The sequence below is a fragment of the Aptenodytes forsteri genome, unplaced genomic scaffold (genome assembly GCF_000699145.1).
Source record: "Aptenodytes forsteri isolate BGI_AS27 unplaced genomic scaffold, ASM69914v1 Scaffold1, whole genome shotgun sequence".
Classification (NCBI taxonomy): Eukaryota; Metazoa; Chordata; class Aves; order Sphenisciformes; family Spheniscidae; genus Aptenodytes; species Aptenodytes forsteri.
This window is the reverse complement of record NW_008795035.1, coordinates 3,926,838-3,943,544: the sequence shown is the minus strand read 5'-3', so window position 1 is coordinate 3,943,544 and position 16,707 is coordinate 3,926,838. Positions and strand designations below refer to the sequence as shown.

Below are 16,707 nucleotides of genomic sequence, written 5' to 3'. Positions count from 1 at the left end.
TTCCCCAAGAAAAGTGCCCTAATTTTAGGGCGGCTGATTGTCCTTTCGGAAAAGCGCTTTGATAGTGGTGGGTGTCTGGTTTGGCTTTTTGATTCCGGGTTTCTTGTTTTTTGTTTTTTTAAGTAAGATGATGGGAATTAGTGACTCCTCCGAGTGTTGCAACTATCCATCCGCCTTCTAATAATGGCTAAGAAGGGGCAGAGGCCGTTGTACCAAGCTTTTCATTTCATTTGATACTTGGAAATTTTATTCATCTTGCTGTTTGCTTTTCTTTTTCAGCCGTGGTAAATTGTTGTGTCTTTTTACCAGAGTAATACCCATTGTAATCACACTTATTTCAGATCCTTTTGGGTGGAGAGTGAACATGCAGCAGAAGGCAGTAACTTAACTGATTTTTACACACAAACCACCCAAGTGAGACCATGAGTGCAGTGATGGCAAAAAGTATGTAAAATGGGTTAGTGACTTCTAATTTGGGCAGAATAGGATCTGCTACTTCTCATGCTCGCAAAACTGATGAGTTTATCTACCATTTCTTTTTACTCAGAGTAGCGGTAAATAAAATTTATGGTGTTCATAGAAACAATTACTGATAGTTTCTTTGTGCATCAGGCTGTGGTGGCTGTGGTGTGGTAATATGACTAAACTGCTTAACCTTAAGGTTTTTCTCAAAGAAACTCCTCTGCTAGGCAAAACCTCTGTAAAATATACAAAACAGATTTCTGTAATGGACGTTTGGGAAACAAGTAATATTATTGACTGGAAATAAAGATGTAATGTCTCAAAGCTTTCTGTAATGGGAAAAGCTCCAAAGTCTTAGCAACTTTCTCTTTGTTTTGAGGCCTAACAGATAAGAACAGTGAGAAGAAGTCACCTAGTGCTTTTAGTGATCATGGACACAGGAGTTGCAGTAACTGATTTGAAAAAAAAAAACCCCAAAAACAAACCACCATGCAGCAGCAATGTGTCTCTGTTGCCATTAGCAAATGAACTGCATTTATTTTGTGGATTCTTAGCAAAGAGGGAGTAGCAAGGTAAAGAGTTTGTGTAGCAGAGTGGGAGATAATGGGAAGTGTCTTTCAAGCAAAATGGTTTCAGAGGTTAAAAGTAAATGAATGTGCACATATATGTGTTTGTATATATGTGGAAAAAAACACCAGACAGTGAAAAGTGGATAGAAGGAGAGAAGTTTGTCTGGATAAAAACAAACACAGAAACAGGAGAGTTCTAAGTAAAGATAAGAAGGATGGTATTTGAAAACTGTAGAAGTGAATGAAGAGACGTTGTTAGAAGCAAACAAAAGCCATCTTGTGTTGGTAGAGCTGCTGGTACGTAATGGCCAGGGGACTTACGTAGGTAAACTGATTATACTTGTATCTTGTCTCAGTATCACCAGACTGATGAACTGTTGAAACATCTCAGATTTGATGTCGTCTTTGGTGTGAAATACGTGGCAGCTTTTTAGGACATTCTTCCATATTATATGTATATTTTGAGCTTATATTGGAACAAATATAAATTGCAACACCTTGTTAAAAACATATCTAAGGAGAACTTCTTTAATGGAGAGCAGTACTGCACTTCTTCCATGCTTGTATACGCTGCTTTTAAAGTATACCAACTATAAGACAACCTGGTTTTTTTCCTGGTGTTGGCCAGAAAGAACAAGAATTATACCTTGCACTGTCGGCCTCTTTTATCTGTCATTAGTAAATTGGTCAGATAATGATGGTTGCCTTTTATAAGACCTTTCTTTAATCTTTGCAAAGACCAGTTTGAGGTGTATTGGCTAGAAATTAAGTTGGGATCTTTGAATACACATAGCAAATTAACATCAAGGTAAAGGAAATGTTTAAGTGATGCAAAAACTTTTAGGGATAATTTACTAATTATTTAATGTTCCACAGCTAGTTTTCATTTTATTTACTCATGTGGTTTGTTAGGCCCTATCTGTAGTTGATGTGTTTCATAAAGATCTCCTGACAAATGCAACTTGTAAATTAAAGCCAAAAGAAAATATTTTTTTGATGAAAATTTTTCTGATTCCCTTAAAAAATTCATTCCATCTGTATCTGTCCAGTAAGACTGAGTGTCATTTCTCTGTCCTATGATGTAAACTTTCATCAGTGTTAGTGTTTTGTCACAAAATAGATGGTTGTTCAAGAATTATGTTTATGGGGAAGAAAAAAGTAGTTAGAAATTGAACAATTTAAACATCTGATAGTCACCAAGTTAATGTGACGTCTGTTTTTTGATTTTTCACTTGGATATATTTGTACACAATTTAAAATCATCTACAGTTGCTACCTTTTTCTGACAGGGGCCTCTAAAATAATAAATTTGTAGAGTTAAAGTATTTAAAAATAATGAACTGAAACTTTAATTGATAGTACCACTGTAATTCCAGTAATACATTTTAGGGTTTCTCTTTTCCCCTAGAGAAAGTTGGGTAGTCCTCTTTGTCTGTGGGCTAAAATCTTAACTGTAAAGGTGGGAAGAGGGGAGCCTTTTAAAATCGGCTGGGGAAGGGGAGACAACTTTCTTAGCCTTTGAGCTTGGCCAATTGTTTTCTTAGAAGCGACTGCGGTGTGTGTTTTGGCTTATCATCCAGTATTCCTCTTGCCTGAAGAGTTTTCAGACATGAGCCAGAGGAGTTTTTTAAAAGCAGCTGACTACTTCAGTAGTTTGACAGATAAATACTTAAGAGCTGAAATAATATCATAGTCACAAAGTTTGAATCTGCTTCCCAATTGAACAGCTTTTTTTTGTGCGTGTGTGTGTTTCTAATTGTACAAATTGAATAGCAGTGATCAAGAAAATTAAAGTTGTCTCGGAAGGGTTTCATTTTGTTGTTTTTAATAAGATTTTTTAAAAATTTCATTCACATTTTACAGTAATTTAACTTGTCCTTTCATCACAGTATAAAGGAAAGTGACGACATGGCACAAATTTAGCAGCCCATCTTCCAAATATCTTTGTGGAGGACTTTGGCAAGCAGTAAATAGAGGGGTAATCATGACTAACTGGAAAAAGATTCCTGTATGCTTTTATAATGGTGAAAATACTTCAGCTGTTGGGAAGATGCTAAAGACTAGGGGAGAAGGAAGTGCTAACCTGAGAGTAAGGAAAAGTGGCATAAAATTTATGAGAGGCTTATATAAAGTGAATGATCGAGCAGTCACTTGGAAAAATTGTTTGTTCTAGTCACTAGAAGTGTTCTTCCACGGTGCACACACACACACACACACCCATCCTGGATGACAAGAAAATCAGTGAATATCTGAAGAGCAGGTTATTTCTATGTCTCTTGCAGGGGAGGAGAGGAAGGAAGAAGGCAAGGGCGAAGGATAAGTGATCTTGAGCCCCGCTGAGTTAAGTGGAGGAGGAACAGTGGTGTGAACATGAAGGTGTGCTAGTTCAGGCGTGCCACAAATGGAAGAGTTAACACAGAGACAGAGCTCTTGGCACGTGAGCAGAGGGATTTTTAGCGAGAAGACACACCTAGAGTTCCTCTTTTATGAGTCGATGAATGCATCATGATCATCTATCTGTATACTTAAGGGAAATAGGATTATACAACATCCTAGAACAATGTATTTTATTACTATTTTTCGTAGTTTTTACAGCTACCTTTTAACTTTGTAAATTCACACTTTTTAGTATTTGCAGAAGACTACTGCTTGGCTTTGAAAATCCCAGAAAAGCATTGGCATCGTCAAAAACTTGAAATATTATAGAGAAAAAAATGACAGTGTGACTTTCTTAGTGTATTTGGACACTTCTTGTAATGAGTTTTCTCAGTTTCAAAGTATGTAACTATATCGCATGTTCTGGGACTACGAGTTGTTATGCTCTGTGGTGATTGATGTGTAGAAACAGATAATGAAGTCAACAGGGTGAGCTTGAGATGCTCTGCAAATTTTAACTTCAGAACTTTAATCACTTAAGTCCTGTTAGTTTGTCATCGACGCACTTTCAGTTGAGGAGTCTCTCTTAACGTACATCCAGCCATACGGCGTGGGGGGGATTGGAGCATAGAGCCTCAAGTGTGTCCTTTATGGGATGAAAAAGACTCCTGTAGCTCATAGATCTCACATGAATGAAAAACCTGCCTGTGTATGTACTGTTACCACGTTTGAATTCCTATCATTTGGCCGTGTAATTGGTTTCTGACCATATGAGGAAAAAGCCTGCAAAATTCCTGGGAAAGCAAAGGTCAGAAATGTGCGATTTGGAACTGCACCTGATTCTTAAGAAGGTGTAGTAGAAAGTGAACCACAAGCCAGATAAGCTCCTCTGCTGGGTCAGTTCAATGGCTTCAGGTTGGACACACTTAAAGAATAAAATCAAAATCATGTTCCAAAAATAACTTGGTGAAAATTTTTTTTTTTTTTTTTTTAGGGTTAGGTAAAATTTATAATGTAGTTTGTGTGGTAATACTGCTTTTTTTTGCAGCCTGTTAATGTTCAACTCTTATATGATTTGGACTCCAAACTCCTATAAAGTCATAAAAGGAAGGTTAGGGCATTTTGAAACAGATTTTTTTAAATCTAAAACCAAAATCTAAATGCACCGTTCTAGTTCTTTAATGAACTACTTGTCAGTCTGGTATACAAAACTGTACCTATGAGATGTTAGTTTCTTAAAACTAAATTTGTCAGTGATTGTGACTGGCAAGTCAGCCCATCATTTTCATCAACAGATAATAGTTTATAGCTTTCATAAATCAGTTCTAAATGAACCGTATGGAACTTTTACTAACAAAAATGTTAGCATTTAATTAAGCTCATCCTTTCTAAGAGCTGTTTGATGTAAATCCAGTTTAAAGAATTAATCTAGAGCATCATTCACGTTTCCTAACTGATACGAAAGCTGGCCATTTGAATGGATTGGAGTATTGTAATGGTAAATATGTACCTGTTGGTAAGTGGCAGCACGTTTAATGTTGAAGGCCATATTTAGTTGTGTGTTAGTAATTACTGAGAATTAGAGTTTTCTTGGAACATAAGAAATATAAATAGTGAAGAGCTTTAGTTGAAACTGTAATTCTAGGTTTCTATTACTTAGATCTCCCCATGTTGCAAACAGGTTTGAGTCCATTACTTTCACAGCTTTCTTCTGTTAAATACAAACTAGTTATTGTTACATTAAAAACCCTTCTAAACATGCCTTCTGCCTCTGCTTGTCGCTTGCCATTCATTTCCAGGAGGTTCTGAACAAAAAATTCTACAAAATATAAAGGAAAGGCTTGGTCTTCATTGTGGAGGTCTTCATTCCTGCATTTGCTAATGTGCCCTCGTTTATTATGTTAAATCACCTGTGTGTTGGGGGGGGGAAGTGAGGGGGTTATTTGTGTACCATGAATTTATTTTTGTAAATCACAGGCTATTCTTGATTATTATCTGAAAAGCTGATGAAATACTGCTAAGATTATTTTCAATGTCACCTGTAAGAAAAGTTATTTTTAAAAAGTCATCTTTTCCATACAGAACCGTAAAATAAATCTTATCTTGTCTGGTCTTGAATAACAGCTGCTCAGGAAACAGGTTTTTTTCCTGGTTTTGGTGGACACTTCTATCTTTTGGTTCACGGCTTATGCTAAAACCTCAACCAATCATCTAGCCTCAAACAGTGGAGACAAGCCAAAGTGTTTTGCTATGGCAGGAATAGAAGAGTCAAGGTCATCTGCTAGACTATTACTCCCTTTCCTCTCCTCTGAACACTACAGAATGGTAACTTTGACATAAGATGTTATCACAGTATAAGTCCTTGACACTGTTCTCCTCAGGGCGGGGAAGCTAGTGTGCACTGTCAGTGAATTAAGTTCAGTAATACAGCCATAGAGGGTTATGCATTGATATTTAGAGATACAGCTCTTCCTAGTGAATCAAAAGAGCATGCATTTGTATGTTAAGTAATTCTGCAGCTCAGCTGTTGTTTACAGTTCGGTAGCTATGTATAATTAGTACAGCCAGATCAGTCTTAGGGAGTAATACGTATTTAAAACAAATGTATGCCATTAGGTTAACGTAATATTCTTTCTTCAACCCTTTAACTAGCTTATTAATTTGTAAAAATGCTACATGGTCAACTGTTGCACGTTGACAGTGCAAGTCTCTGACCTGTTTTCTAAATGCAAAGAGACTGTTATGTTGTGCTTGACTGCCCCCCTCAAGATACGTTTTTATGATCTGTATTTGTGTATTGATTTCTAGGTTTCTTTATTCAGATGAAGTTCAAATTGGTCCAGAAACAGTCATGACTACTTTATACACTGCTAAAAAGTATGCAGTCCCAGCCCTGGAAGCACATTGTGTGGATTTTCTAACGAAGCATCTCCGAGCAGATAATGCCTTTATGCTGCTTACTCAAGTAGGTAAATTTAAGCTTAGTTTTGATTTACTAGGAAAATCAGTATTTGAAGGGAAATGACTAAATATTACTTCACAGTGGGTTTGCTATCACATAATCTAATGCATGTATGAAAATGTCTTGTTGCTCTGTTAGCATTTTTACAGACTCAGCTCTTATTAATGTGGAAGAAAAGCGCTCTCTCTTCCCCCTCCCCTCTCCCCCCCTTTCTGGCATTTTTTTGTCTTTTTTCAGCAGTGGACTCCTTTCTGGTATTTTTTTGTCTTTTTTCATATGCAGTGGACTGGGACATTTCAAATGGAGCCAGTTTATTCTACAGTGTGTTTGCATGAATCTCTTAATTGTTTTTTGTTAAGGTTGTGCTTCAGTAATAGTGAACTTAGCACAGTCTTAACAAAAAACAATTAAGGAATTACTAAAAAAAAGTACACATCAAATCCACTATAGTGAACTTAGCTTTAGTAATATTGCCAAAACTACAAACATAAGTGCGAAGGAACACTTGCATGTAATGAATTCTCCTTAATTGTGTACTCCTTTGAGAATTTAAGTGCTCTTTAAGGTATAAGCACAAAGAGTACTTAGACAAGTCAATCTATTTTAATTTAGATCTATACTAGAGTAAAAATACTTGCTTTTTAAGATTAGTGTTTTGTCAACTTTATAATGAAGATGTATTTCTTTACCTTTTTAGGCTCGTTTGTTTGATGAACCTCAGCTTGCTAGTCTTTGTCTTGACACAATAGACAAAAGCACTATGGATGCAATAAGTGCAGAAGGCTTTACTGATATTGATATAGGTAAGTTACTTCATGTGTCCTAAGCATTAAACTTCTGAAGGGAACTGTAGGGCGCAAGAAGGCTTTGTTACGGTAACCCAGGAGAGTTCGCCTCCCCCATCTGAGTATGTAGAGTCTCAAGCACATCTTATCTCCTTGTCACGGTAACCTGGGGTAGTTTGCTTCCCCCCTCATCTGCACCCACCTTTGCACAGGCGCCAACGCGACGGCCAGCTGTGGGTCTCAGAATTTGGACAACACCGCCTGCATTACATCAGCAAGTTTGCTAATGAGCAAAACAGGACATTGCATGTGTATGATACGTTAATCAGCGCAAGTTTTGTTGTCCACCCCTGCAGTGCTTTCCTTTGGGCTTTACTCCCAAGCAGGGTTCCACTGTGTTAGGTCCTCATTTGATTAGTGTCAGTATGCTGGGGCTCCCACCATCGTAACACTACGCTTTCATTAAAGCCAAAGCTTTCACTTGCTGAGTGTTGTGCCTCATCCCTGAGGGATCCACACCCACTTTTCATGCGCAACAGGAATCATACTGTTCGGTTGCCACATGGTACTTCTCTATTCAGAGTTGCACAGATCAGGTACAATTTATGAAATCTGAAAAAAAAAAAAACAAACTGCTGGTTTCTATGTTTCATCTTTTATGAAGAGCTAGCAATGGTAAATTTGGTTAGTTAATTTCTATAACTATATTAAGTTAATTAATAATATAGTTAATTTCGTAACTATATATGTCCAAGATTTTACTCCAATTCAGCTAGACTGTGTGAAAAATTCAGACTGAAGGAAAGTATTCCTCCTGCTTAAAGAAATTGTAAAGTCATCATTAACTCTTGTTCAGTGGGATTTGTACCCAGACTGTGAGTGTTCATTTCTACTCTTGATAAGTCCCAATCTGTTCTGGCTTTCCAATATGATACTTTCTATGACCGCAAACATGCCTTGCTTAAATTCAGGGCATATAAAAATTCCCAAAGAAGACAGAAGATTCAGAATATCAAAACGCTTTTTTCTCAGGCTTGTGTTCTACGATAAACTGAGAATTTTTGCATATCTGTTATTCATAAAATGCTAGAACAACTAAGAAATACAGGAAAACTTGCTTTTGTAAAACATGTGAGAGTACCTTGCCTCACATCCTGTATTCCACCTTCAAGTTTTGTGGGTGGCAAATACGTCAGTGTTTAAGATCACTTACATGTATCTTTAAACTGGTTTTGTGCATACCACTGCTGCTTGTGTCTATAGTTGGTCCAGATTGGCAGGTGGCTGCTCGGATGAGAATATGACAATGTCATCATGAATAACTTGTTTTTTTAGTAGTGTGCATTCACCACTTGATTGCTTCCAGTTTTGATCTTGCCCTAGCCCTGGAAATTCTTTGGGGTATTGGTTGTCACTACGTAGATTATATACAGTCACACTCTTAGGAATCAAGAAGAAAGTTCATATGCTGCCTTCATAGCAGGAAAATTATTTTTTAGTTTGGAGTTTATACACCATTGGGAGATTTCTTTATACATAAGATAAGACAACTTATCTTTGATGTCTTATTATGAACGTTCTTAGTGTTTACTTGCTTGACATTTTAAGCTTACTTAATGTGTAGCACCATTACTGGTTTGGATGAAAACTGATCGAATTCTGTTAACTTTTTTTCTCTTTAGACACACTATGTGCAGTTCTAGAAAGAGATACCCTTAGTATTCGAGAAAGTAGACTCTTTGGAGCTGTTGTTCGCTGGGCAGAAGCAGAATGTCAAAGACAACAACTGCCTGTGACATTTGGAAACAAACAAAAAGTCCTTGGAAGAGCTCTTTCCTTAATCCGTTTTCCATTAATGACTATTGAAGAGTTTGCAGCAGGTGAGTTTTGGGGTTCTTTGTCTTACTGTTAGACCATACCTCTGCACTGTTTACCTGTGAGTGTTTAGATGCTTAACACTCTATTCTGTTGTTAATATCGTACTAATAAAAGTTGTGATGCACAAATGAAAGCAAAACATTCTGCAGAACACACTCTGGCTGTTGGAAAACATTATTGTCATCTTCAGTTTGTGAATACGTGTGGTGTAAATACAACAGTTGGAGTAATTCTTCAAATCATCTTAGAAGCTGTTTCTTTTCACAGGCCCTGCTCAGTCTGGAATCTTGTCAGATCGGGAAGTAGTTAATCTCTTTCTGCATTTTACTGTCAATCCTAAACCTAAAGTAGATTATATTGACCGACCGAGATGTTGCCTTAGAGGAAAAGAATGCAGCATCAACAGGTTCCAGCAAGTGGAGAGTCGCTGGGGCTACAGTGGAACAAGTGATCGGATTAGGTATGGCTTTTGAAACTATTTGGAGGAGAGACAGAGAAGTGTGGGAAGAAAGGGAACATATTACTCAACTTTGACTTTTTGGCATAAGATACAGTAACAAACATGCTGGTTCTGTTTAGGCATGTTTGATCTTTTCCTTTTTTTGAAATAACTTAGGCTGTTACGCACATAAAATACAAAATAGCAAAGAACAAAGTTCAGGAGGACTGGGTGTGTTCTAGAGTGATTGGGTTGTTAGCTGCGTATTCCTTTTTAAAATACCAAGTCTTGGTCTGTTTTTATTTTGGAGATATTCAAAAGAATCTGGTTATTTTTTGTTTAGTGATACTGAATCTCTTGGGGGATTAGCAAAGCTTTAACCTATGAAGCTGATACCGTACAAAGCATTTTTCTTACTATTGAAATCTAAATAGAAAGTGTTATTGAAAAAAATATTCATGTAATGTCATTTTCAGTTTACTTCCTTACTCTTCAGTGTGAGTCTTCTTCCTGCTTGACTGGAAATAAGGTAACACACCCATCACAGTTGTTTAAATTCCTTTCTTGGCTTGTGTCTTACTAGGTTCACAGTTAATAGAAGAATTTCCATAGTGGGATTTGGATTATATGGATCTATTCATGGACCCACAGACTATCAAGTTAATATACAGGTACAGTATATTCTGTTTAAATAGGCTTATGCAGAAACTACGCTTGTAGTACTTGCAAAAGGTTTGGTATATTTTTGAATTGAGTAGGAGCAATCTGAGAGGCCAGGAATCTAACCTGTGTTTTGTCCCCAAAGGTGGTCATAAGCAGATGACTAGGGAAAAGTAAGAACAATATGAAACTCTCTTCCCTTTCTGCTGTATTCTCCTGTCCTTCGATCATTTTCAGTATAGGTGTTTCCTGAGACCGATTTGGTTTCTCTGTTTAGTAGCTCCTGGTGAATCTCTCTTCCGGATACTTGTTCGGTCTAACCTTGAATTCCTGTAAGCTTTCTGCAGAGGAATTTCATAGCTTTGTAATCTGCTCAGTTGTGCACAAAGTCTGTCCTTCAATGAAGCTTCTAGTAATTCAGGAAAAAGATCTTGGATTTGTCATCAACAGCTCTGTGAAATCAGTGACACGACATGTAGTGACTGCTAAAAAAGCCCACTGTGTCATCAGGAAGATAATGAAAACAAGATAAAAGCTGACATTGTGTTGCTGTATGAAAGCCAGGTATGCCCACATCTTGAGTATTGTGTGCAGTTCCCAATCGCACACAGTAGAATTAGAAGGCAGAGAAAAGGCTAATTAAAACAATTAAGAGGATAGAGCTGCTGCTTTATGAAGGGAGACCAAAAAGGCTAGGACTCTTCAGTTTGTAGGGGAGAAGGCTATGGGGAGGTGTGAGCAATGCTTCTAAAATCATGAGGGCAATGGGTAAGGTAAATGCAGAACTGTCTGTTATTCACCAAACCCCAGAATATTAGAACTAGGAGACTCTTACTGATACTAGCAGAAGATCAAAACAGATAAGAGTATTTTTTCAATGCAGAGGATACTAAACATACTGCCACAAGAAGTAGATACTGTGTTTTGAATTTGGTGGTATTTGAACACGTTCATTCATCAGTAGCAGATCCATTAGAAAATTCCAGAAGGAACAGAAGGGGGATGTGCACTGTAGCACCCCTAGTAGAACAGTTGTGGATGCTGGGGGAACGGACAGCAGAGCCCAGACTTGTGTGCTCAGCAACATCTTCTCTTGCCACTGTTGGAGCATATTGACCATTTGTCTGACCCAGTTGGGTATTTATTACATTCTTAGCTCGCCTGGTACACATATTGGGGATTAGAGGCTTGTCCTTGCCCAGAGCTTTTTGGAAAGATTGACATCTTATTTGCTACTGATTCAGTTTTAGGCAGAAGGTTGTGTGTTACTGTTACCATAACTTCTGTAAAATTGAAGTAACTTTAGGTTTGCGGAAAACATTGTCCCAGCGTGGGAATCTCCCCGGTTTCTTCTGCTGGTAAATTATTTATTTGTATTGCTGTTCTCCAGGCTCCTACGTGAAGACCTTACCCTGCTGCTACTCCTTTTATATCTTCATGCTGTTTAGCCCACCGGAGAGTCTACAGGGCTTTTTGCTACTGCTGTGTTGAAAGAATGATTTAACACTGGTTTTGATGCTTTCAGATAGCTGTTCCTAAACCTTCTTTTGGCCTGCTTAATTGTATTTTTTACATTTTAATCTGTCGGTTTGAACCATTCTATTTTAATCTGTATACAACTTCATATTTCTATAGGATGCCCTTTTTTGTTTGTTTCCAGTAATAGCCTTTTGCTGATCAGCCCTGCCAGCTTTTCTCCTCTTTTCTCAAGCCTTTCCTAATAGGTGATATGTACTGCTACGGTACTTGGGCATGTGATGTACTTCAGTAGTCCGCATGCTTCTTATAAGGATTTGATTTTCTTAATTGCTCCTTTTAGCTTCTTTTGAACAAGCTTCCTCATTTTTCTCTTTTTTGAAATTTAGCACAGCTGTGGTGGATTTGCTTTTGCTGTTCATGTGGGAGCGTTGACTCTTAAGTATATTATGGACACTGTTACATAGTGTTTCCATTATGAAATTTTGAATCTGATCCTGCTCATCGCTCAGTACCAAATCAAGGGTTGCGTTTCTTCCTACTGAGCAAGTGGTTAGCAAGCTCATGAAACAGTCAGCGATAGCATCTAAAAATGTCACCCCTGCTTTGTGTCCTGATATGACACCTGCCTGGTCTGAGCGGGTAGTTGAAGACACCACTAAAATTGTATTTCCTGCTCTTGTAGCCTGTTTGATCTCTTTCAGCATGTTGTGGTCGGGATTGTCTTCTAGTAATATTGATCCAGCACTACATTTTTGCCTTGTTCAGCATGGAATTTCAGTCCATTTGAATTCTCTTTCTTATTGAGATTAGTTTTGATTTGATTCGAAGCTTTCTAACAAGGTATTAGCATTCCTTGACTGGCACAGTTTTACTCTGCTGTGTATTTCATAACCTGGCACTATCGCATCACATTGATTTGTTCGGTGAGTGGGAAATCTTGTGAAAGAAAGAATCTGTGACTTCATTTAGGATCAGAAATTCCATCGTCCCCGTCTTATTTCATAGACTTCTAGCATGTGCTGGAACTGCTGTTTTGGTTCATTTCTGGGCATCCTATTTAAATGACAGTTTGTCTTCTGTTTCCTATTTGATGATTACCATTCTCTGACCATCCTGTACTTAAGCATAAGAATTTTGTCTCTCTCTTCAGAAAAAAATGTTGTACCTTTCCTCGTGTGATGTTCTAAAGAGAATGTTTCTGGAATGAGGTTTTGAAGGAATTCGTTGGCTTTTCCGCATTCCTCAGTTTAAAAGCTCACTTGCAAATTCCTCGATTTGAAGTGCCATCAGTTTGGTTTTCTCAAACTAAACATCTGTGTAAACGAGTGGCATAGTGCACTAGACTGGATATTTAGAACAAAAGAGTTGGTACTGAGGAGCTAGCAGCTATACTATACGTATTTGGGGATTTTTACTTTGCATTAACTCTTGTTTGATCATCTCGGCTAAATTCCTGTTAGCAGATGAGAGCATTTGGTGTGCTCCCTCAGCATGTTTGCTGGATTTATTTCACGTGAGAAGAATTTAGTTCTTGCAAGGCAAACCAAAGCATATTAAGTGGGAACGATCAAGAGATTCACTTGAAAAACATGCTCCTGATCCAAACTGAAAGGCTAACATACCTTTATGGTTCAGATGAAGGCTATCCGTCTTAATACATGTTCTGTTTATTCTGGAAGTATCCCCAGTTCCTGAAGAATCTGAAACTTTCTTGTCACGATCTTTTCAGACAGGTGTTTAAGTCCTGTGTCTCCACCTTTCTTCTTGGACCTGCATCAGCACTAGCAGAGCTTCAGAGCATTAAACATTTAATACTTGTCTTAAAATAGTGATAATGTATGTTGCAAATATATCTTTTATGTGAAAGGAGCTTGGGACTTCAGCATTATAATTAATATTTCTATTGATTGTGGCTGGAAAAAAAAAATTAGAGCACATTTTGCCTAGAAGAGGGCTTCATGTCATTTGTGCAATATTAAAAATTATATGGCAATTTAATAATAAAATATTAAAATTTATAGGATTCTTGTTAGTGCAGTAATCATGAGAAGTGTTAATGTTACTCTAAAGCTCCGATATCCAACTTCTGCAAGAGGTGTTCGGCAGCACGGATCAGGGTTACTATCCAAAATGAGAAGTGAGGTATTTGCTATTACTATACCTTAGTGATTCCTATTCGCCACTAAAATTGAAGGCAAAAGAAATAATGTGTAGTCCGAGTGTAATTTTTATACTGAATCTACAAGAGAAATAAATTGTATAAAACACAGCAGCGCAAGTTCCTGTTTTCTTTTAAGAACGTATCATTGACTGCTTACGTTATTTGTAAAAACTTGTTTTCTGAGTTCGCCACAGCCAGCGAATGTGCTTCCCTCATGTGGGCTGTGTAGGTGTACAAAGATGAGCAAATCTAAGTACAGGATTATATGTAGTATACGAAGGTCAGAAGCTGAAAGTCTTAAGAGCTATTCTTCATCTCCCAAGCAAAAACTGTAACCTGGTTGGAGCAGTGTTGAATCTAGCCCGCAGATGGGATAGCCGTCGTTTGGCGCGCTGCTGGGTCAACCCTCATGGTATCAGGAAATCACACCCACGTTCCAGTTCTGAGCTTGCACTGTCCTTGCGATTAAACTGGGTGGAGTAGGCAAGTGTTTGCTTGTAATATTCTAATATGCATATACAGTAAGAATCCTTCTCAAGCTTGTAAACCTAAAAATACTATTTTCATGTTTTTATACAGATAATTGATTATGAGAAGAATCAAACACTAGGACAAAACGATACTGGATTTAGTTGTGATGGAACGGCCAGTACATTCAGAGTTATGTTCAAAGAACCTATAGAGATTTTGCCAACGGTTTGCTACACAGCTTGTGCAACGTTGAAAGTAAGAATGCCTAACAGTTCAGAAGAAAATGTTATTTTGATGCAAGAGTTGTTCTTTTATCTGTCTTCTGATGGTGTCATGGTTTAACCTCAGCCGACAACTGAGCACCAACAGCTGCTCGCTCACTCCCCCCCACCCCGGGCGGGACGGGGGAGAGAATCGGAAAAGTAGAAGTGAGAGAACCTGTGGGTTGAGACAACAACAATTTAATAATTGAAATAAAATAAAATACTACTACTACTAGCAGCAATAAGAAGAAGAATATACAAAGCAAGTGATGCATGATGCAATTGCTCACCGCCTGCCGACCGATGCCCAGCCAGTCCCCGAGCAGCGGCCCCCCCGGCCAGCTTTCCCCAGTTTATGTACTGAGCATGACGTCCCATGGTATGGAATGTCCCTCTGGCCAGTTGGGGTCAGCTGTCCTGGCTGTGCCCCCTCCTGGCTTCTTGTGCACCCCCAGCCTGCTCAGTCGGTAGAGCATGGGAAGCTGAAAAGTCCTGACTAGTGTAAGCACTGCTCAGCAACCACTAAAACATCGGTGTGTTATCAACATTGTTCTCATCCCAAATCCAAAACACAGCACTGTGCCAGCTACTAGGAAGGAAATTAACTCTATCCCAGCCAAAACCAGGACAGATGGGAAAGTGTCTTCTAGGTCTTGAATTTATTTTAAGTTTAGTGCTAAAGAAGGCTGTAGTTAAACTCCACGGTAACTTTTAGGACTGCTACCTCTCTTCTGTGCCACGGCACAATTCACAACTGGATCCTTTGTGCCTTCCCACTTCCTGCCTCAATGTAAGAGTGAGAATGAGTCCTGATGGAAGTCACTGGTTCCATGTCAGCAAAAGCACTACCTAGAATATTTAATCTGGCAGCTCTCTATCAAAATTTAAGTTTGATTTGTTTTATCAAGGATATTCTAACCACTAGCTAGAGTCAAGAAAACCGAAAGCTTCTTTTTATCGTTTTTCGTATACTAGTGCTGGCCGCTTCCATTCAGTTGCTAATCTCTTCTGATGTTTTTCAGGGTCCTGATTCCCACTACGGAACAAAAGGTTTGAAGAAAGTGATCCACGAATCTCCTACTGCTAGCAAAACATGCTTTGTCTTTTATAGTTCACCGGGTAACAACAATGGTACATCAATAGAAGATGGACAGATACCAGAAATAATATTTTACACGTAATTTCACGTGATCATCTCGAATGTGTCAGTGTATCGGTGGACTTCAGCTCACTATTGGCGGCAGTTAAAAAATTCTGTGAAATTACATGAATGTGTAAAAACAAAACTAACTTGTTTGAGAGGTACCAGAAAAGCTATTTTCTCTGCATTGTTATTGGCAGAATGTAATTTAGCTTTTCCTCTTAACAAAACGTCAAGTGGAATACGTACTCTGTATATTGAAAAGACTGGTTTAAATAGTACCTTGTGATTAACCGCTTTGTATTTTCATCCCTTCATTTCTCATGTAGTAAAAGTCATTTTTTGAACTGGAAAATCCTTATGCATCATGAACTTCTTGTGTACGTTTTCCCCAGCCTGTCCTCAAAAGACAGTAAAGCTGCTGCTGTAGTCCCAGCTTACACTTCTTTCCAGAATGACCTTGGAATGGCCCTGTGGACGTGAATCGCTACTATCTTATTTTTGAAGTACATCAGCGACGCCGGATTCATATTGCTGTCATCTTGACTTTTTGGATGGGCTGTGGAGAATTAATGGACTTAGCACTGCAGACAGCATCTGCGGCTGCGCTGAAGAAATACGAAGTCAAATTCGGCAGTAAACAGATCTTTCCCGAATCTCTCTGAATTCAGAAGGGCTGTTTTGGAACGTGGAGCTGGTTATGGAAACAGCCGCTGTACAGACACACGTGCCTATGAGAAAAATGCATGATGTGAAAATGAGAACGCAAGGCTTGTAATGATGTTGTTTTATCGTTGGTATTCTACTACCAAAGAATTAGTATGAGCTAAGGGCTTGCTTGCGTGCGGCGCGTTTCACAGATCGCGTGCAATGACGGGATGCAGTGGCTGTACCTAGAGAGCATTGTCTTGGCAGTACCTACCACCCGTGTACCACCGTGTACGAAGCCCTGTACCCTCCCCAAAATGAGACTAAAGTAATAACGTGAGAACACGGTGGGTTCTCAAACTCCTCTTTTCTCTTCCCTAATTCCTCTTTAAACGCCTGATACGGTGACGGCC

General features: G+C 38.5%; 1 protein-coding gene across 1 annotated transcript; it reads left to right on the top strand.

The window, feature by feature from the left end:
• Window positions 1-16,649, top strand: BTBD1 (BTB domain containing 1). Its single transcript, XM_009276538.2, has 8 exons — window positions 1-67; window positions 6,216-6,372; window positions 7,067-7,172; window positions 8,837-9,034; window positions 9,300-9,492; window positions 10,055-10,142; window positions 14,351-14,497; window positions 15,528-16,649. Exons 2-8 carry the CDS (start codon window positions 6,259-6,261, stop codon window positions 15,684-15,686), a joined length of 1,005 nt encoding a protein of 334 aa, XP_009274813.1. The 5' UTR covers window positions 1-67; window positions 6,216-6,258; the 3' UTR covers window positions 15,687-16,649.
• Window positions 16,650-16,707: the final 58 nt, after the last annotated feature.